Source organism: Dasypus novemcinctus, chromosome 6 (genome assembly GCF_030445035.2).
Source record: "Dasypus novemcinctus isolate mDasNov1 chromosome 6, mDasNov1.1.hap2, whole genome shotgun sequence".
In the NCBI taxonomy this organism is placed as follows: Eukaryota; Metazoa; Chordata; class Mammalia; order Cingulata; family Dasypodidae; genus Dasypus; species Dasypus novemcinctus.
In genome coordinates, this window is record NC_080678.1 from 48,249,467 (window position 1) to 48,272,206 (window position 22,740).

The following is a 22,740-nucleotide window of genomic DNA, read 5'->3' on the forward strand; positions in this document are numbered from 1 at the left end:
TGCTAAATTTTACTCATCAGTAGCTGAAGTTAGTGCCCAGCCATCTCTTCCCCCCCCCATTTTTGGGAAGTGGAGCTTTAAATTCCAGCCACAGAACAGCTCCCGAGGCGGCTTGTGCCTCCAGTGGAGGATGGCACCGGCCTTCAGGGTGTAGAGCACTCTACTGACAAGTCTTCTCTGCAGACGGGCAGTCTCCTCCTTCCATTCCTTTAAGGTTGTTGCAGGATGCCCTTCTGGCCTCCTGAAGCCCCCAGACAGGTGCTGCGGCTAGCTCCAGAGAGCTCTGACTGTTTACTAACTGCCCTGTAGCAGGAACTGACTTTAGGAGCTCTTTACTCCACTGCCATCTTGCCGTATTCCTTCCTCTGGAATTTATTTTTAATTAGAGAAGTTGTGAGTTTACAAAACAATCATGCATTACATATAAGATTCCCATACCTCATGCCATTACCAACATCTTGCATTTTTGTGGAACATTTCTTAACAATTGATGAAAGAACATCCAAATATTACCTACTATAGTTAATAGCTTACATTAGGTATAATTTTCTCATAAACCACCCTTTTATTAGCATCTTACAAATATATTAATATTGTACATTTGCTAGAGTTTATGAAAGAATGTTCTCATATTTGTACTGTTAACCATAGTCTTTCATCCTCCATAGAATTCACTATATTTTACAGTTCCATGCCTGGTACAATCTATCCAAAGTGTATACTCAGTAGCTTTCAGTTTCATTGCATAGTTGTGATGTCATCTCCTCAGTTAATTTTATTATATATTATTTTTTTTATTTTTTGAAGATTTATTTTTTATTTCTCTCCCCTTCTCTCCCCCTTTTCCCCCCAGTTGTCTGCTTTTTGTGTCCATTTGCTGTGTGTTCTTTTGTGTCCACTTGTATCCTTGTCAGTGGCACCGGGAATCTGTGTTTCTTTTTGTTGCATCATCTGGCTGCATCAGCTCTCTGTGTGTGCAGCACCACTCCTGGGCAAGCTGCACTTTTTTTGCTCGGGGTGATTCCTCTTATGGGGCGCATTCCTTGTACATGGGGTTCCCCTACGCGGGGGTCACCCTTGCGTGGAACGGCAATCCTTGCGTGCATCAGCACTGCGCATGGGCAGACCCATCATTACACAGGTCAGGAGGCCCTGGGTTTGAACCTTGGACCTCCCATGTGGTAGGCTGACTCTCTATCCATTGAGCCAAATCCATTTCCCCCCTCAGTTAATTTTAGAACGTTTTCATTTTTCCAAAAAAATTCTCTGTACCCTTATACTTTCCTATTGATGATCCTTGGTGTTGATATAGTACCTTTATTGCCCTTTTGTTTCTGGTTTTGAGGTACCAGGCCTGGGGATTGAACCCAGGACCTTGTACATGTGAAGCCAACATTCAACCACTGAGCCACATTGGCTCCCCTTTCGTTGCCCTTGATGCAAAAATACTACATTATTACTGTTAGCTATTGCCCATAAGTTATATTAATTTTATTTTTCCCCTGTATCACTGTATACCTAACATCTTGTAATAGCGATGTACATTTGTTCTAGTTCATAGAAAAACATTCTTTTATTTATACTGGAATTTTTGTTTTGAATTGGCAAATTTAATAAAAATATTTAAGCACAGAATTTATATGATCTATTAATCTATTTTGATGATATTTTACAGGATGTAATTAATACTTTATTGCCTAAAGTTTTAACTAGAATAATTGAAGGACTCCAAGACCTTGATGATGACGTTAGAGCTGTTGCTGCAGCGTCATTAGTACCTGTGGTAGAAAGCCTTGTTTATCTTCAGACACAAAAGGTATATTAAATATTTTGGCATTTTCTTTTTATAAAACTTGTTTACATTTGGTGTGTAGACTATTAGGAAAAACGCTGAGTTCTTTTTTCTCCTTCATTCTCAGTTTTCTTATGATGGCCATCCTTCTGGTACATGCAGTCTTGATTATACATTGTTTTTGGGAAGACTGAATTGTGTCTTTATTAATGTACTTCACTTTCATTACATAGGGAACTTGCTTGAGAAGAAAGCAGTCACTTCTCCTTTATTTTACTATTGCTTTTTACAAAGATGGGGTTTTTGTTGGATACTACTTTTTGTTTTTGAAATCTCATTTTTTCAAGTGCTTCTGAGATTTTCCTTTATATTGTCAAAAATAAAATGCATATATTTGATAGTGCAGCAGGCCATATTTTAAATGTTCAAAAGCAAAATTTTGTCTTTTCTTGATTTTGTAGTACAATTTTAAATGCATTAAAATTGCTTTACATAGAAGGGTGTGTCTTGTGTCTCTATACTGTATTGCTTTCTAAGTTAAGGTTTTTTAAAAATTTGTTGTTTAATTCTCCTGACCACTAAGAAACTGGTTAGAAAGGGAAGTGCCAAAATAAAGTTGAATGGCACTGAAAAGAAGGATAGAGAATTGTTAAAGGCAAATACTTTATTTTTTTTAACTTTACTCAAAACTGGCACAGTCCAAGGTCACTAGGGATTGTACTTTTTGTTAAACCAGTTGGGACTCCTTGGATGCAGTTTGAAAGAGTGCTGAATATATTGTATTTGTAAAATTGATAACTTTTTTGATAACTGATTTTACAGGTGCCCTTTATTATAAATACATTATGGGATGCTCTTCTGGAACTCGATGATCTTACAGCTTCAACAAATAGCATTATGACTCTTCTTTCATCTTTGTTAACTTATCCTCAGGTACAGCAATGCAGGTAATTATTTATAATTTGTGGAATAAAGTCTTTAGATACATTTCTGGATAATTAAGCCTAAAAACATAATATCCCACCACCTTTAAGCACAGTACTGTAAAAGACTGTATTGCCAAAACTACTATTTTCAGGGGGCCTTTTCTTCTGTACTCTAACCACTGGCATATTTGAGGCAGGAATTTAAAAAGATCATGTTCCTTACCCTTGGGTTATTTCAGTTATGTAGTTCTTAATCTTGTTCATCCTATAGTAGTTTATTATAGAACTATCATTGTTTATTATTTCTAGTTCTAGCCTCAGAAAATAGAATTTTAGTGTAGTTAATGACATTTTGTTAATAGAATTATAATTGACTATCAAGTTTACATTTTCTAAAACCTGTCCCTCTGTGAGCTTTTTCTTTGTAATGTTTATTTCTCAATTCTTATTCTTGACTTCAGTAATTACTCATCAGGAAGGGGTTATATAATGTAATATATATCTGTAGGCAGAGTTCTGATGAAGCCAAATTCATTTACTGAAAATTTAAAGTGCAAACCATTTTCCTATCTGGATATTTGATGTGAAACTCAGCAAATTAATGCATTCCTTACCTTTTAGACTGACTCCTGAATATTATTGTTCCTACTAATAGTATCTGTGGTGGGGAGCAGATGTGGCTCAAGCACTTGAGCATCTGCTTCCCACATGGCAGGTCTCAGGTTCAATCCCTGGTGCCTCCTAAAAACAAAAACAAGAAAAAGCAAACGAACGAAAAAACCAACTCAGGAGAGCTGATGTGGCTCAGTGGTTGAGGTCCACCTTCCCACATATGAGGTCCTGGATTAAATCCCCAGCCCTGTACCTCAAAAAAACAAAGCAAAACAGGGAAGCGGTTGGGGCTCAACTGATAGAGCATCCACCTACCACATGGGAGGTCCAGGGTTCAAACCCAGGGCCTCCTGACCCGTGTGATGAGCTGGCCCACGTGCAGTGCTGCCGTGCACAAGGAGTGCACTGCCACACAGGGCTGTCGCCCACGTAGGGGTACCCCAAGTGCTAGCAGTGTGTCCTGTGCAAAAAAAGTGCAGCCCGCCCAGGAGTGGCACCACATACATGGAGAGCTGATGCAGCAAGATGACGCAACAACACCAACAACAAAAAAGTATCCTTGGTGATATGGAAATGAAAGTTGTTTTTTAGACTACTTTAAAAAATTTCCAAATGAGAGGTGTGAGGGAGTTGCTTCATATATAACTAATTTCTAGTCAGTGTGTTAAGTGAATGTTCATATGATTTTAATTTTAAATTATTTCTATCTCTGTGGATGAGTCTTATTTTCAGTTAAAGTTATAGACATATAAAAAACATATAGAGAATATTTCAAATGATACTCACCTACTACTGGCAGTACTTCAATGCTAAATTTAGGCTAGTAGGGCAGTCCACAAATTGAAATAGCAGATTAAATGTCTGAAAAGCAAAAGAGAAAATTGAAGTGGTGGTGTATACATATGGAGTTTTCTAATTTCAGATGTGTAAGTTAGTAATTAAAGCTATAGGGATTAAATGAGTTAATATATGTGAAAGCTTTTTCTCAAACTGCAAAATGTTGGGGCTTTTAATTATCCTAAACAAGAGACTGGCAAACTTTCTCTGTAAAGGTCCAGATAGCAAATAGTTTTAGCTTTGTGTACCATATGATCTCTGCCATTGTAGTGCGAAAGAAGCCATGGGCAAATACATACAGAAATGAAGTTCACTGGATTCTAGTAAAACTTTACAAAAATAGGTGTGGTCTGGATTTGACCTATGGGCCATAGTTTTCCCTAAATAAAGGACTTAACCTTATTTTTTTGAAGCATCACGTATGGTGTGAGAAAAATTAGATGATGCTAAAAACAAAACAATTAAGTGAAAATTTTGTTAATTCAAAGTGAAATAACATAGCTTTTGGCCATTTCCCCCCCAAAATTGCCTTATTAGAATATTTGCTTCTTAAGTTGTGATATGTGGCAGATGCTTTCCAGCTTATGTAAGCAGAAATGCAGCATGCTATGGAGCATGAACATTTATTTACATTATTAACAAAAACTTGTTATGATGCTTTAATGTATTTTGACTGTTCTATGTCTATGTGTGCATGGGTTTAAATTAAAATTTCATAATTAAATTTACTAAATGTGTAAATAATAAGAGGTGTTCATACAAACCTGCAAGTAATGAAAATAATGTTAAAAGAAAGACATCTTGAGAGTAACCACCAAAGATAGATGGGTACAGTATCATATTCTTTTTTGTTCATACCTTTTTCTTCAGAGATGTATACGAAATTCTACTTATGAATCATTTCCTAATTCCAGGTTACTTTTGTTTATAACTCATGGATGTGACAGGAATCCTATGGTCCAAGTTAGTCTAGACTTGGCTCTGCTTGTTGCATCATTTAAAATCTAATCTGTGTAAAAGAAGAAATTTTAGTTTTCCTAACTTGTTAATGCTAAATCAGGGACAACAAATTTAAAAAATACCTCTGTACCATTTCTTGCTTATTTGATTGTCAGAGATGGCCCCAGAGGGGATGGAAGATGTGCACAGTTAGTGATTAGCCATGGGGATTTGCAATCCTGATTGTGTAGGCTCTTGATCAGCATCTCATATTTCCTGAGTAAGAACAAATTGGGAATAAAGACAGTTATTTTGGAAAGTTCTAACTTAAAAATAATTCAAGGCATTCATGCTGTAGATGAGCCTAATATTGATATTTCTACCCTTCTTTATGGCCATGTTTGCTCTGGCTATTCTGGTGCTAAAATAATAGTTTTGAAAGAATGTTAATATGAAACTTTATTATCTTTTTTAGTTTATCCATCAAAAATATACTTGATATTAACAGTGCTAGGTCCACATGGGATTTATATTTAAATAATGTATTAATAGCATTTCAACTGAGAATGAGTAAGATTAATTTATATCTTCTTTATTAGCATTCAGCAGTCACTCACAGTTTTAGTTCCCCGTGTCTGGCCTTTTTTGCATCACACTATATCATCAGTTCGAAGAGCAGCATTGGAAACTCTGTTTACATTATTATCAACACAGGACCAGGTAAGAATTAATAACTATGTATAGCAATCTTGAAATTTATATAAATTAATTTTATAAAGTAAATCTGACCACTGACTTATCCTTGCACCATATCCAAAGATAGGAGCGTGCTGGGCCTAATAGAAATGGTATGGTGACCATGTTAGACACACATAAGAATCAAATAATCTCCATGATGGTGGAAGTATTTTAATATTTTGCTCTGGGTTATATTTCTAGCACTGAGAATAATGTATAACACATTATATATTAGTAAATATTTGTTGAAAATGAATGATTGATTGGCCCCTTCCTGTTGGGGATCTATTAATCAATTTTTACCTTCTCTGTATGATTGACAGTTTGGATGGTTGGCAGAATGCATCCCAGATTAGAAGGTTATACTTTGCTCTGTATGCTTTAGTATGACTCCTGAAGACTGATAATGGAATTCCCCAGGCACTTGCTTCCTTTTAAGGATTACTCAAACTTGAGAGCATGGTATTTTCAAGGACAGTATACTTTAGGGGATCACACTGAAATGCATACAGATGTCATTTAGGTATTATCAGTGTGTGAATGGAGCCTGCGATGAGCTATGTTAATAATAACCCTATAAGTCAAACAAAAGCCCTAATATTTGGTGAAATATCAGTATGGAATCCATTCTTTCAGAATGCTGTTATAGTTTGGACCAATTATCTTTTTTAAAAATGGTTAATTTTCTTAGAGAATGGATTATGATGTATGTACAGCATGTATAAATGTTACTTCTGTGTTCAGTAACCATGCCCTTCAATATTGATTAGGAATATTCCATGTAAACTTGATGTAATCTACAGCATAATAATTGTTGAACATATGAATCAACATGTAAATTTTGTTTTGAACTACCTTTTTCATTTTGTCTAATTAGAATCTTCTTTAAGGAGAAATAGTTAGGTTTGTTTTGTAATTTTCAGTTGATCAAGCATGGGCTAATCTGACAAAATTTGTATGGATGATTCTGTATTTTCATTCCATTTTTGCTTTAATTTTGCGATTTTGCCTAAATGTTTTTGATGTGTAGTACTTTTAAGTTTACTTGTGGTGGACCTCATGAAGTTATCAGATTTCTTCCCTTCAAATTGTTCTTTTTAAGCCCTCTGTTCCTTATAATTAAAATCTGCAGACTCTTTTTTTTAATTTGCTTTTGTGACCTTTTATTATTTATATAGTAATGTCACTTTTATTTGACATTATTTCCTAAAAATCAGGTATTATATGTAAATGAATTTTCCAAGTAATTGAAACATACTTTGTGGCACCAAAACAGTTGAACATTAAATAATGATAAGAGTCATTGTTCTCAGTGGATTCGCTGTTCTTTTTCAATTGCTGTTTCCTGTCTTTTTTTCCTTCTCTCAACTGTCTGTTGTGATTTCTCATTTTTGATAGTCTTGGCTTATAATTTGGTATCCCCTTTCCTGGTTTTAACATTTTTTGCAGTTTCTATAAGATGATTCCAAATCCCCTCAATGATTGCTGATATTGCCTATTAAAATTGCATGGTTGCAGAAACATTTCTTTCTCTTCTCTGGTGTTGATTTTCATGTCTAAAAATTCTTTGTCTTTTGAATTTGCCATGCTGACTTGTAAATGAAGGCTTTGGCCTAACATATATAAAGAATTGATGATGGTTGACCCTTTGTCATTCTTATACTAGAACTTCATTCACTTTGTATATAAGTTGTAGCATGTCAGTCTCTACATACAGGCCCTCATTATTTTGCTAACTAAATTAATAAGAAGTTCTGTACTGAGTGTTCTCGAAATATGAAAGAAACCTGCTTGGTTCTTACCTCAGAAAAGTTTTGTGTGTGACTGTAATAAGACAGTTACATGGTAAGTTTGATAACCTCTGAAAAGAGTTAAATAACACAACACCAGAATATGAGAGATGTCAGGAAACAGCATTGAAACATAGAATGAGTGCTGAATAATTGGGAAGATTAGGGTCATAAGGTTAAAAGAAAATTAATTTTTCCTAACTTCTCTCTGTTTAATAGTTTGTATTTTCTATATGTACTTTAAGAAATAAATCATGTTTTTGAGTAATATGTCAATTTCAAATTACGAAAGAATACAGAATATGTTTGGGGACAAAAACTTTCCAGTGTACTCTATTTAGACTTTTTTTAAAATAAAGATTTATTTATTTATTTATTTCTCCCCACCCCCTTGTTGTTTTTCACTTACTGTGTCTGTTTGTCTTCCTTGTTTCTTTAGGAGGCACCAGGAGCCAAACCTGGGACCTCTGATGTGGGAAGGAGGTGTCTAATCTCTTGAGCCACCTCTGCTCCCTGCTTTTGTTGTGTTTCTCATTATGCTTTTCCTCCTTGTGTCTCTTGTTGCATCAGCTCGCCATGTGTGCCTGTTGAGTCAGCTCACTGTTTTCTTTAGGAGGCACCAGGAACCGCTGCTCCCTGCTTTGTTGTGTCTCTTCATTGTTTTTTCTTCTTTTGTCTTCTGTCTGTTGTGTCAGCTTGCCATACCTGCCTGTCCTGCCAACTCACTATCTTCTTAGGAGGCACCAGGATCTGACCCATCGACCTCCCATGTGGTAGGCAGGAGCCCAGTTGCCTGAGCCACATCCACTTCCTGTCTTTTTAGACTTTTAAATACATTTTCCTTCCAGTTATTCTGATGTATGCATGCTTAATTCCTACATTTTTTTCCTATATCTATTCCTTTTGTTATCTGTGCCTCTGATTTCTTTCTCTTTTCTCTTTTATCCTTTTAAATGGCACCGTTAATGAAATTTTCCATTGTTTCTGTCTCACCTTTATCTTCAGATTGTCTCTTTACTGAAAGTAATGCTATCGGTGTAACTTAATATTGCTGTTCCTAAATCATTTTGTGCTCTGTCACTGCCCTGAACTCTGCTCTTCAGTATTCTTACCCTGGGAGACTATGGCAATGGCACTAACTACCCACTCTCAATAGGTTCTGCTTTTGATCCTCACATGTATTAGAATATCACCTGTTTTCTAATTCACACCCTCTTCATTGTATATATTTATTGAAACTTTTATCTTCCTTTCGCTAGTAGCTTGTTCCTTAATGTTTAGAATCAGGCTTAGTATCTTTACTTTCTTTACACTCACAGTATTTCTAAAAAGGGAGAACCTGAGTTAAATATTAGGGACCATGGCCTCGCCCACTCAAATGGGTAGTAATTTATCATTGTCTCCTGCACTCAAATTAGATTCCTGTCTTTCTTGGTTTCTTTATTATGGTGGCATTAAAGAGGAAGTAAAAGGAAATTCGTCTGGCTGGATGGCAGATTATGAGGAAATATATAAAAGTTTAAGCTGATACTCTTATTTCTGTTAATCATTATCATTATTCTGAGTCTCAGGAAGGCAGAGCACAGGAGGGTACAACAATCTGAATAAAGCAGCTAGGGGGAGATTTCCCCATCCCTGTTACACACTAAGCAACTGTCAATGACTTTCCTAATTCCTGCTCTCTCCCTACCATTCTGATCCTCATTACAAAAATATTAGGGACTGTAAAACACATTTTAACATTAGCATATGGTGCTAATATTACATTAATTAGCACACACAAAAAAATGCTTAGAACATGAATTCACTAGTTGTGTTTGAGATTAGTTATTTCAGACTTAGTGAAGTTAACAGTCTGGAGCAGAAATTTTTCTGTATTTGGTTTACTCTGTGTTGGACTTCTAAACAGACATTCATGCTTTCTAGACTTTGCCTGTTTGGTCGTGTGATTTAGATGGGCTTTTGAATTGAGAAATCCCCAGAATGAGGTTCTTAACCTGGGACTTAATGGGATCCCTGAACCATCTGAAATTGGAAGCAAAATATTGTACCTAAGTATGTATATATGTCCATTTTTTCATGGCTTTTATAAGATTATCAAGGGGTTTCTGACTTAAAATAGATTAAGAACCTTTGCCTTAATTTTATAGAATTTTCTAAGTTGGATGTCATTTTCTAATTCATTACTTACATTACTGGTGAGCATTTAGAGCTTAACTCTGATCACTCAGCACAACAGGTAATCTAATTGTTTTTCAAATTTCACTAACAAAGCAATAATATACAATATAACCAAGAAGATATTATTGTTTAGATCTTGGTTCCATAGGAGGATGGAACTTATTTGGGGCAAAATAAAGTGGCGTTAGTCATAATAAGACTTTCTTCAGCTGCACTATGATTATATGCTATTTAATTTTCTCCAAACCATTGGACTAATAAATATGGTACTTATTATTCCAAAATCTTGTCAAAATTTATCACCAGTTGAACCTTTTTGATAAAGCCATAAAATCTTTTCTTGGTAATATTTCTGTTATTTGGCTTATAAAACATGGGTAAACTGATATACAAGAATTTATCCTATAGTTTTGATTCTGGTTTTGTTTTCAGAACTCTTCATCTTGGCTTATACCTATCCTGCCTGATATGCTGCGACACATTTTTCAGTTTTGCGTTTTAGAAAGCAGCCAGGAAATTCTAGACCTCATTCACAAGGTACATAGTGAAACAGTAACTTTGTAGATTTTTTAAAAGAAGTTTTCATAATTGCTGTCCTGTTAGTCGTGGGTATTAAGAAATTAGTAATCAGTCAAGAGATTTGAAAAGTATGGGTATCTATAAAATAAAAAGAGAAAATAGGCTCTTATGGAATATAATATTTAAGTCCTGAACCAACCATGCTTCTTCCTCTCACTTTGTGACCTGCTATACAAGTGTTTTAAGTACTTTCTCATAGCTTCAATAAAAAAATAAAATGAAGACTGCTTTTCTCTATCATTCATTTTGGTATTTATCCAGTATGCTTTTTGATCCTGCAGACTATCTTTAGGGAATCTATTGGTAGTATAAAGAGTATGATTTTCATAGTGTGACATCTACCTTTTTAAACAAGATTGGCCATAATGTCTTGAAATCTTTTAAGGAAGAGCCATTTGCTATTGAATAGCATTTCCAGGGGAAATGGCACTTTTTAGAATCTGTTAGTTTTGAATTACTGGCCTGTGAGGTGGCTCATTGTTAATATCCTTGGATTAACTTTGGTGTTATTTCTATATTCTGGTCCAAGTCCATTTAATTAATGTCAAGCATTAGGAAATGAACTTTACTGAGTAAGATCATGAATCAAGACTTACTTTGCTTTTAATTTGTATTACGATATTACCACCTGTAAATTTGGCAGAGGATATATTCCTCAGGATCTGTTACATCTTGAAGGATATGTTGAATATTAGAGTGCTTTACTATTGTCTTATGATATAATCAGAGGATTTCAGTGACTTATTGATACTTAACAAGTCAGTTATTTTATGGGCATATTTCATTTTAAATGGTTATCGTAAAACTGAGGAAGATTCTTTATATTCCTAGTTCACTTTTTAAAAGCAGATGAACCTATTAAAAATTACAGTATTTCAAAATAAGCCTCTGTTGAATTTTAAAATTAATCTCTATTATTTCCTACTTATTTTTGTTATTCTTTTTAATCCCTAAAAATAAATATTTGGTTTTATTAGGATTTATTAGAAAAATTCCGTTCTGACTTTTCCCATTTACTGTATAGGTTTGGATGGAACTATTGAGCAAGGCCTCAGTACAGTATGTGGTAGCAGCTGCTTGCCCATGGATGGGTGCTTGGCTTTGTTTAATGATGCAGCCGTCTCATTTACCTATTGACTTAAATATGCTGCTGGAAGTAAAAGCTCGAGCCAAGGTAAGTGTAGAGGAACATAATGTATTTTGTATATTCAGCTCATAATGATCAGTATGCTCTCACGCTAAGAACTCTGTTTTGCTTTATTTATAAGTGTGATTTCATTAATTTAACATAATTAAGAGGAAATTATTTTACTAGGAGCTTGACAAAATGCATAGTAATTTTTATCATTAAAAATTTTATGAAAAGATCTCTATTTTACAGAAATTATAACAAATGATAGTATTTTTAGTCTTGCTTATTAAATTTTAATGATTAATTTTTAGTTATTGGGAATTATTTTTCCTTTTTCCATCTAGGAAAAAACAGGTGGCAAGGTACGCCAAGGCCAAAGCCAGAGTAAAGAAGTACTTCAAGAGTATATTGCAGGTGCAGACACCATCATGGAAGACCCAGCCACCAGGGATTTTGTGGTTATGCGGGCAAGAATGATGGCAGCCAAGTGAGTATACACCAAGTGTTAGGTAATCATGATTCACAGGTCTGGCTCTCAAAGGCCACATAACCAAATGATTCTTCCACTGTGTCTGTCAAACCTTTGTTCATCATACTAGTTACAGAGTAAGAAAGTAGTTTTAATTTTTTGAGGTTTTAAAATACGATTTATATCTTTTTATGAAGGTAAGATAGGAGTTCTATTTTCCTGGGCAAAAATTATGGCCTCAATATGGGAAATTTTACTTCAAGTAATTTCTGTAGTAACTTTTTTTTTTCTTTCTTTCTTCCTTTTAGGTTGTTAGGAGCACTTTGTTGCTGTATTTGTGATCCAGGTGTAAACATGGTAACTCAAGATATCAAACCAGCTGAATCTCTTGGCCAGTTACTGCTCTTCCATTTGAACTCCAAATCTGCCTTACAGAGGATTAGTGTTGCTTTGGTAATCTGTGAATGGGCTGCTTTACAAAAGGTAAGATTTTGCTCAAAAAGTAATGAAGACAAATTCAGTAAGCCATTAGCGGTTAGGATTATTTGCATTATATTTTACAACAGAAAAGTGAAATTTTTCTCTCTTAAAAACTCTACCAATTGTAGAAAAGTATTCTAAAATATATTGAAACAGTGTTTCTCTTCTCTTTACTTTTAACCATTGATTTTTTTCATAGAACCTTCACTTTCAAACCTGAGGCTAGTTATGTCCATACTTAATAATTGCTCATATCCTATAATGTGTTAAAAATGTCCTTATTAAAAATATGTGTATATATGGAGGCAGTCTAGAATCTATTCATCATTCATTCCTCTGTCTCTCTCAGATGTCACTGAAAACTACAAAAGAGGCTTTGAGTATCAGATATCCATTTGTGTCAATAGTAGCAAGGGCAGAATTTTTAGTCACAGAAAGAATAAAATCTTCACATTTTTACTCAAAAATCTTCATGTTTCTAAATAAACCATTGCCTTGTAGCTCCTTTAACTTCTAAAGTAAGATGTATAATTTTGTATAAGACTTGCTTCTGTAAATCAAAGAAACTTCCTACAGGCTTTGTTTATTCCACTGGCTGGAATTCTGGAAATTTAACTGTCTGCACTTGCTGTGTGCTATGAGAGTTGCCTATTACTGCCTCTTAGCAGTTTGTCAAACTGTGTCTAAAAGTAATTGAGCCATGCTTTATTATAACTGAGACCCCAGCTTTGCCTCTGGAAAGAAGCAAGGCTCATCTATCTGATTTTAGGCAGGAGTTAGTGTGCTGGAGAGGCAGTGATGCTGTGTTTTTGTGCCTCTCAGACTCAGCAGCAAGTGTTGACAGTTCGGTTTCTGGACCCTCACAGAGCTTCTCTGGACTTACTCTGTGAAGCCCAGGCTGATCACCCAGATCTCACAGAACCCCTCATGGCTCACCACTAAGGCCATTCCCCCTCTGGTTGGGGCAGGCAGCAACCAGAGAGAGGGAGGAAGGGTTAGTTAAGTTTGGGGGCAGGTGAGTAGCTTTTAAATTATATATCCATTTCTGCAGTATGGCATGTAAAGCTATGGGCTCAACTGTTAAAAAACCTAATAATGAGTTTTTAACATTTTTAGTGCATGCTAAGTGTTCTTTTCTGACTGATTTCTTTTTACAGTTATGTACTTTTAAATCTGTGCTATGTTATTTGAGCAAAATGAGAATAATTAGGTAGAAGTTTAATGGAATTGTAATAGTTCCATGTGCATGTTCTATAGTCATTCATTTAGAATAGTTTGGGTATAATACCATTTCTCTTTGTGCAACTATGTTGTCCTGGGAAATTACAGAAGATAGATTCAAACTCAGGAATTTAGAAGTTGACACAGTCTGCAACAGAAGGATTTATGAATCAATAAAATTATATTTATATATATTTGCTCTGAATATTTGTTGTCTGTTATATTTTAGGAGTGTAAAGCTGTTACCCTAGCTGTGCAACCACGTTTACTTGATATCCTTTCAGAACATTTATATTATGATGAGATTGCTGTTCCATTCACACGAATGCAGAATGAGTGTAAACAACTTATTTCATCATTAGCCGATGTACATATTGAAGTTGGTACTAGAGTGAACCACAGTGTTTTTACAATAGATCAAGCTAATGACCTGGTGAGTAAGAAGTCACTTTCTTAATTTTAGATAGAGCAAGAAAAAGATCTGTCCTGTCATCTTTACCACAGAATCACACTAATTTGTTGACTCTATATGTGACTTGGTAGCCTCTCTTTCTTTCTTATCCTTTAGACAGTTATTTCATTATATCAACTTTCTGAAATAAGAGGATGGGCAGGAATATTTTTTCCCCTGAAATTCTGACAAATTAATAACACTTTAATTAGGAAAAGCTGTTACAGTTTTTCATCATTTCTCAATCTTAAGACTGGTAGAGTATAGGAAAAATTGCTTCAACAAGTTCATGAGTATTTCTCTTCTTTTATAACCAACCCCCAACATTTTATAATGAAATTTTCATATGTTCAGAAAAAGTGAAACTATTATACATTGAACACCAAATAGATTCTACAAGGTTACATTTTACTAAATTTGTTACATATATATTCATCTGTATAAGCCTCTATCTGACCATCAGTCTGTCTTTTTGACACATTTCTAACTTGCAGACATCAGTACACTTCATTCCTAAGCACTGCCATATGTATATCATTAACTAAGTTCAGTATTTGTTTGTGGTGGTTTTTTGTTCTTCTTTGAGGTAAAATTTATATATCATGAAATGTATAAGTTTTAAGTGGAGCATTTGATGAGTTTTGACATATGCATATACTTGTGAAACTGAAACTCTTATCAAGATACAGGACATAATCAGCACACCTTCCCAGTCAATGTGTCCCTCTCCCTAACTCAGAGTAATAATTTTTTCTGATTTTTCCTAAAGTATAGATTAGTTTTGCCTGTTTTAGAATTTCATACAAATGGACTCAAACTATGTACTTTTTATTGTAAGGATTTTTCCAGCTTATTATTGAGAGTCATCCATGTTGTTGCATGTATCAGTAATTCATTCTTTTTTGTTGCTGAGTTTCATTCCATTGTATGAAAATACCACAGTTAGTTAAAGTCATTCTCCTATCAATGGATTGTTTATAGATTTTGACTATTAAGAATAAAACTGCTATAAACATTTTTGTATTTTTGTGGTCTTTTTGTGGATATATATTTTCATTTCTCTTGGGTAAATGCTTAAGAGTGGGATTGCCAGGTTATAAGGTGTGTGTTTAGTTTTAAAAAGAACCGAGGATCATCTCTCAAATTGGTTTATCGTTTTATCCTCCAACCAGTAATGTATGAGAGTTCTGGATGTTCCACATTATTACCAGCATTTGGTAATAATGCTCAGTCTTTTTCATTTTGGCCATTCTGGTAGGTGTGGAATGGTGTCATTGTGGTTTTAGTGTGCATTTCCCTGATGACTAATGATGTGGAACACTTTTTCTTGTTTTATTGGCCATTTTTACATCTTGTTTTCTGAAGTGTCTATTCCAATCTTCTGATTCAGGAACCTTTGCCAACTCTCAAGTGGTACAGGTTATTTGCGTATGTTTTCTTGTAAAGCTTTGTAATTTTAGCTTTTACATTTAGGTCTGTCATCCATCTTTTATTTAAAAAATTTTTACATTTATTTTTTATTCATTCATTCATTTTTGAAGTGCCAGGGCTGGGGATTGAACCTGGGACCTCATGTGTAGGAAGCTGGCGCTCAACCACTGAGCTTCATCAGCTTTCCCGAGTTGATTTTTGTTGTTTGTTTTGTTTTTTTAAGAGGTACTGGAGATTGAACCCGGGACCTCATATGTGCTCAATCGCTTGAGCTACATCTCCTCCCCATGTTGTTCATCTTAAATTAATTTTTGTGTATGGTATAAAGTAGAGGTTGAATATTAAACGTTTGTTTTCACATACAAATGCAGATTTTCCAGAATTATTTATTGAAAAGACTTTCCTTTGTCCACTGGATTGCTTTAGTACCTTTGTCAAAAACCAGTTGACAGTTTAAGTGTGGATGTAGATTTGATCACTCTATTACAGTTCCATCTGTTTGTCTGTCCTTAATAAGTCTTTTTTTTTTTTTTCTCTCCCCTTCCCCCCAGTTTTCTGCTCTGTGTCCATTTGCTGTGTGTTCTTCAGCGTCTGCTTGCATTATCCAGTGGCACTGGGAAATTGCATTTCTTTTTTTGTTGCATCATCTTGCTGTATCAGCTCTCCATGTGTGCGGCACCACTCTGGGGAGGGCTGTTTTTTTTCCCGTGGGGCAGCTCTCCTTACAGGGCACACTCCGTGCGTGTGGGGCACCCGTACACAGGGGTGACCCTGCGTGGCACAGCACTCCTTGCACATGGCAATACTGCGGGAGGGCCAGCTTACCACCCAGGTCAGGAGGCCCTGGGAATCGAATCCTGGAGCCTCCATATGGTATATGGATGCTCTGTCAGTTGAGCCACATCTGCTTCCCAGTGTCTTGATTACTGCAGCATGTACTTAGTAAGTCCTTGAGGTCAGGTAGTGTTAGACAGTTCTTCCCATTTTTGAGTTATAGGATTAGAAATTGAGTGACTTTACTTGTGTTGGTCCCTGTGAAATAACAATTTTCATTTCTTACCAATTTTGGTTTTTTTTTCTTTCTTTCTTTTTTTTTTTTTGATGTACCAGTGTTTAGAGATTGAACCTAGGACTTCATATATGGGAAGCTGGTACTCAATCACTGAGCCACATTGGCTTCCCTGAGTTGGTTTTTTCATTTGTTTTGCTTGTTGTTGTTGTTTTTTTTCAGGAGGCACAAGGAACTGAACCTGAGATCTCCCAGGTGGAAGGCAGGTACTCAACTACTTGAGCCACATCCACCCCTCCCATTTCTAAATTTAAAAAATAATATACTTAAAATTTTTTGTTTTTCTCATCTATGATGCATATATCAGAACTTCCTTTCTGTGGCTGAATAATTACAGTTGTGTATATATACCACATTTTGTTTATCCATTCATCTGTTGAGAAATACCTTGGGTTGCTTCCATCTTTTGGCAGTTGTGAATTATGCCCCTATGAATCTTCTTTGGAGAAATGTCTATTCAAGTTTATTGTCCAGTTTTAAATTGCATTGTCTACTAGTTATTGAGTTGGAGGATTTCTTTATATATTCCAGATATGAAACCCTTTGGATACATGGTTTCCAAAGGTTTTCTCCCATTCTGTAGTTTATTGTATTTGGGGTTTCTGGTGCTTCTTAAATGTGTATACATACGCAGGTCTTTTGTTAAAATTGGGAATTTTCTGCCATTGTATCTTTGAATATTCCTTTTATCCCTTCTCTGATTCTTCACCCTCTGGAACCCCCATAACATGTTTATTGGTATGATTGATGGTGTCTCACAGGTCTCTTAGGCTCTGTCACCTTTTTTCTTTATATTCCTCAGCCTTCAACTGTCTTGTCTTCTGGATCACTGATTCTTTCTTTTGCCAGCACCAATCTACTGCTGAAACACTCTAGGGAATTTTTCATTTCAATTATTGTCTTCTTAACTCCATTATTTCTTTCTATTTGGTTCCTTTTAAAAATTTTATTTTTTTATTGCGATTCTTGTTTGTTCATTCATTGTTTTCCTTATATCTTTAATTCTTTCTCTCTCTGTTCCTTTATCTCCTTGAGCATATGACAAAAGTCTTCTTCATTGATGGTTTCTGGATTTTTACCTTGTTCATTTGAATGGGCCCTCATTTCCTATTTCTTTGTCTTGTAATATTTTGTTTCACACAATTTATTTAATATTTTAAAGTTTTAACTCTGGGATTTAGTCCCTGGACTGTCTCTTCTTTAAGTTTATATCTAGCTAGGGATATGAGAGAGATTTCCTGAGTGCCAGGACCTAACAGAAACAAACAAGCAAATGTAAAAAAAAACAAAACACCACTTTTTACAGTTTTGCAAATTCGCTCTATGTTGGCTGGTGTTATTCTTCAGAACTTAACCTTCATATCAAGTGGATCAGCCTGAGGTAAATTTGAACTACAGGGTCCTTTTTGTCTTTTTCTGAGCTAGTGCTGTGTCCTGGGCTTGAACTTGCTCATGGCTTGAGGAATTCTTCCTTTTACAGGAATTTGAATGCTCTGTTTAATCCTTATGAAGTAAACTCTCTCCCCTTCCTGGTTGCTCTATTTTAAAGCAGGTAATCCTTTGACCTAGGCCACTTAGACTCAGTTGTTTCTTAGACTCTCTTAGCTGTCTGCAAATTGCTCTGTCTGCAGGGCATGTCCTGGTTCCATCTTTTAGGCTGCCACTGGTAGATTGATAATGACATGAGCACCCCTGTGTGCTCATAGAAGTTAATCTTCCTCCAGAACATGGCTAGGGACCCATAATGGGACCTCTGCTTGGCTGGACAGAGGTCTGGAAAGGGGGGGCAGAGAGGGGAGGGACCAGCATGGTGCCACGAAGTTCTGCCATTTTTTATTTCATTTTTTTTTATTCAGTGCTTGCCCAGTTATTGCAACCCTTTAACTCTACTCTGGTGTTTTGAGGGAGATGTGCCTGCCGGTTCGTGTGTGGGAACAGCACCCTGAAGCATCTTATGCCACCCTCTCAGTCAGCTGGAAACCTCAGATCTGGGAATTTTTCTCCTTAAACCTCATCAAATGGCACCTTCTTCAAGCTTTTCTTAGTTACACTCTTGCGTTCTCGTTCATCATCATCATCAATTCTGGATTTTTAAACCTTGATAGAAGAACATAAATATTAGCTCTCTGGGAGAGAGAGTATTGAGGAAAGGGCAATTTTAAAAGATACCTTGGTTAATACCTTCTGCCCTTTGCTTTCTTCATTCAATCCCTGTCAATTGTGGGGCATTTCTCGGATGTCTATCTTGGTATATTTCATCTTTTTCACAATTTATTTATTACCCATGTGCTATGCTATGTTCTCTCTGTTTTATATTCTTCTACCTATTAGACATTTTTACCTGGATGTATTACTGTCACTTCAAACTCAGGACATTCTAAACTGGATTTTTTTTTTTAATGGATAGGTGTTCATTTTAAACACAATTACAAATCTTATCAACATTTTCTTTCACGACATCCCATGTGTTTCCCTTTTTCTTTCCATTGTCATAGCCTAAAGGCCTTAGCACTTTATGTCTAAGTCCTGACTCATCTCTAAGGCTGCATGCAGGCTGTCTGATAAATTCTGGTACATTCTTGCATGGTCCTGTGCCAGACCATTAGAAGTATTTTATTGCCACTCTGAGCACATCCTTTCCCTGTTGAATACATTATTTTCTTTCTCTTTGATTTTTAGTTTCCTCTTGTTACTTTTAACGCCTTCTCTGAATTCCCATGTCTTCTTTTGTTATTTCTCAAACTTCCTCCACTCTGGCCTAGTTAACTTTTCCTCTACGCAGAGGTACACAATGCTTTTTCACTTCTGTACTTCACTCACTCTTGCTTTAGCACCAAAGCTCTTGCTTCCTTCCCCAGGAACTCCCTACCTCCAACATCTATCCCCATTCCCCCATCTCTTATCCTTCCTCTATTTGAACCCTCTACTCAGGCCATGACAAAGTACGTCCATTTTCATGGACAATGCCCTACTTTTTACCCCCTGCCTCAGTTTTTCTATTTGCTAAAACATCCCTACAACCCTTGACTTACCCATTCATTAAAGACCTAGCACAAGGCTCTGACAAGCCTCCACTCTTCCCCTAAACTTAAACAACCCTTCTGTAATCCCACTGCACCTTGCACTTTTTTTAGTCATATGTTACATAGTCTTAATTGTTTGCTGATGTATCTATCCCCCACATTAGTCTCTGCTTTTTTGTGTGTGCAGGTTAAGACATTTGGTCTTACTCGTCTTTTTGAATGCAATGAGCAAATTAATTTAATATGGGGGTAATTTGGAAAGCTCATTGCGTAGACTTGTTGAAAATTGACAGGATATATAGTATATTATTTAGGATGTTTTCAAAATTTTAGTGAAACCTTGTTTCAAATAAATTTGTGCAGTGCTCAAATATATAAAACAGACAAACACAATAGAACATATAAATGAGAAGTGAGATGTGTTCTTGTTCATTTGTGGTGAACAGATCAAAAAGGTCAAACAGATATAGCTCAATTTAAAGTCTTCGGTATTTTATAATGATGAAAGGATATCTTATGTACCTGTTTTTCATAATAAAAGGCCAGCATTATTGGTGTTGTCCATAATGGAATTGATGGTTTTTAAGTCTTAAAAATTAGTTTCTCCACTGTTATAAGCATTCTGACTAGTGTTGATCAGACCTGGATATATTTCTGGAGGCTCTTGATGATTACCAAAGATTAGTTTTATTTTGTAGGCCATTAGAGAATCTTTATATGGTAATTTAAAAATAAATTGAAAAATGTATACCTCCACAAGAAGTGGTACATAAATGTTCATAGCAGCATTTTTCATAATAGTCAAAGATAGAAACTCCCCAAATATCCATTAACTGATGAATAAAATGTGACATATCCATACAATGGAATATTATTTATCATTTTAAAGTAATGAAGTACTGATAGATGCTAAGCATGGATGAACCATTGAAAACATTATGCTAAGGTAAAGTTGCCAGTCACAAAAGAGGACATATTGTATATTTCTATTCGTATGAGATGTCTAAAAGAAGCAAATTTATACAGACAGAATGTAGATATGTTGTTTCATAGTGCTCAGGTGGGGTTCAAATGAGGCTGCTAAGGAGTATGGGTTTTCTTTTTGGAGTGATAAAAATGTTCTAGAATTGTGAGAGTTGCACAACTCTGAATTTACAGAAAAAAACATTGAATGGGACACTTTGTTTTTTGTTTGTTTGTTTTTATTTCTCTCCCTTTCCCTGTCCTCCCCCCACCATTTGTCTGCTCTCTGTGTCCATTTGCTGTGTGTTCTTCTGTGTTCACTTGTATTCTTGTCAGTGGCACCCAGAATCTGTGTCACATTTTTGTTGTATCATCTTGCTGTGCCAGCTCTCCGTGTGTGCAGCCTGGTCAGGCTGTACTTTCTTTCGCCCTGGGCGGCTCTCCTTACGGGACGCACTCATTGTGCTTGGGGCTCCCCTACGCGGGGGACACCCCTGCATGGCAGGGCACTCCTTGCATGCATCAGCACTGCACGTGGGCCAGCTCATCACATGGGTCAGGAGGCCCTGGGTTTGAACCTTGGACCTCCCATGTGGTAGGCGGACACCCTATCCATTGGGCCAACTCCACTTCTCTGAATGGTACACTTTAAATAGATGAATTGTATATGATGTGAATTATATCTCAATACTATTATAAAAGATGGATTGAACAGTCTTGTAAAGTGGTTTAATGGAAGTCTTGTAACCTAGACGGCTCTTGGAAATTTAAAGAGTTAATTAATTGCTTTTGCACCCGCTCTCCCCTCCTATCACCTAGGCATTTACACCTTGAGAGAGGTCAAAGAAGGAATAACCAATTAGCAGCACTTCCAACTTAGCAACAGCTACCCTAAAAGTTTTTGTATTGACACTGCTCTTTCTGTTCCCTAAAAAGAAGTTGGTGAATTTTGGTTTCCTTAATTAACAGTTTGTATTTGTTCTTAGTTTTCTCATTTCACCAAAGTATTGTGTGGGCATTGAGCATGATTTTCCTGCAAACTCATTAGATATATTTAAAGGATAGGTAATTTTGTTCTTTTCAAGAAAATTTGTCTTTCTTGAAGAATATAATACTAATGTGAAATTGATATTTAAATAAAGTTTAGTTGGAAAGTGGGAGGTTTTAGGTGTTTGTTTAGTTTGTAAGTACTAAAATAATACTAGGTATTGTGGAACTTACGGTCAAAACAGAAAGCTTGCTGTCTGTCTTTTTAGGAATTTACAGTCTCTTTGGAGGTGAACATTAATGATTTTTAATTTCTTTTTTTTTAATAGGTCACTACTGTTTTTAATGAAGTCACATCATCTTTCAATTTAAATCCTCAAGTGTTACAGCAGTTAGATGGTAAACGACAGCAGGTCCAAATGACAGTTACAGAGACCAACCTGGAGTGGCATGTGTTGCAGTTAAGAGTGCATACATTTGCAGCATGTGCAGTTGTGAGCTTGCAGCAACTTCCAGAGAAATTAAATCCTATAATAAAACCATTAATGGAGACTATTAAAAAAGAAGAGAATACACTAGTGCAAAACTATGCAGCTCAGTGCATAGCTAAACTACTCCAGCAATGCACAACAAGGATACCCTGTCCCAATTCAAAGATTATTAAAAACCTCTGTAGCTCACTTTGTGTGGACCCATATCTAACACCTTGTGTCACATGTCCAGTACCAACACAAAGTGGCCAGGAAACTTCTAAAGGTATATATCTAAAACTTCCTTTGGGAGAGAGAAATAGTTAACCGTTGAAATTTGTTTTCAACTATTTATAGGCATAATTGAAGCACACATTCAATTTATATTAGAGTGTTTTCCCATTCTGAGAATAAAAGTTTGGTTTTGTTATAACAAAACTCCTTGTTAACATGAATTTGTACATGCTGCTAATCAAATCACAGTCCCTTAAACTCAAATAAGTCATTCCTAAGACAGCTGATATCTCATATAAGATGACTGAAATCTGTTAGGTGTTTACCTTACCTTCTTCAAAACCATCTTTATAGGGTTTACTGTAAAGGCTAGAAAACAATTTTACCAGATGTTATTTAATGAAAAAATTTTCCTG

General features: G+C 35.7%; 1 protein-coding gene across 3 annotated transcripts in view; it reads left to right on the forward strand.

The window, feature by feature from the left end:
* Nucleotides 1-22,740, forward strand: part of BTAF1 (B-TFIID TATA-box binding protein associated factor 1) — a 253,521-nt gene that overhangs the window by 87,731 nt on the left and 143,050 nt on the right. For all 3 annotated transcript variants that reach the window (XM_071215766.1, XM_071215765.1, XM_058298768.1), the window contains exons 12-20: nt 1,676-1,816; nt 2,615-2,739; nt 5,706-5,826; nt 10,248-10,352; nt 11,419-11,568; nt 11,871-12,013; nt 12,304-12,478; nt 13,926-14,129; nt 21,950-22,376. In XM_071215766.1, coding sequence (XP_071071867.1) covers nt 1,676-1,816; nt 2,615-2,739; nt 5,706-5,826; nt 10,248-10,352; nt 11,419-11,568; nt 11,871-12,013; nt 12,304-12,478; nt 13,926-14,129; nt 21,950-22,376 — 1,591 coding nt within the window. The remainder of the gene's footprint in view (nt 1-1,675; nt 1,817-2,614; nt 2,740-5,705; nt 5,827-10,247; nt 10,353-11,418; nt 11,569-11,870; nt 12,014-12,303; nt 12,479-13,925; nt 14,130-21,949; nt 22,377-22,740) is intronic.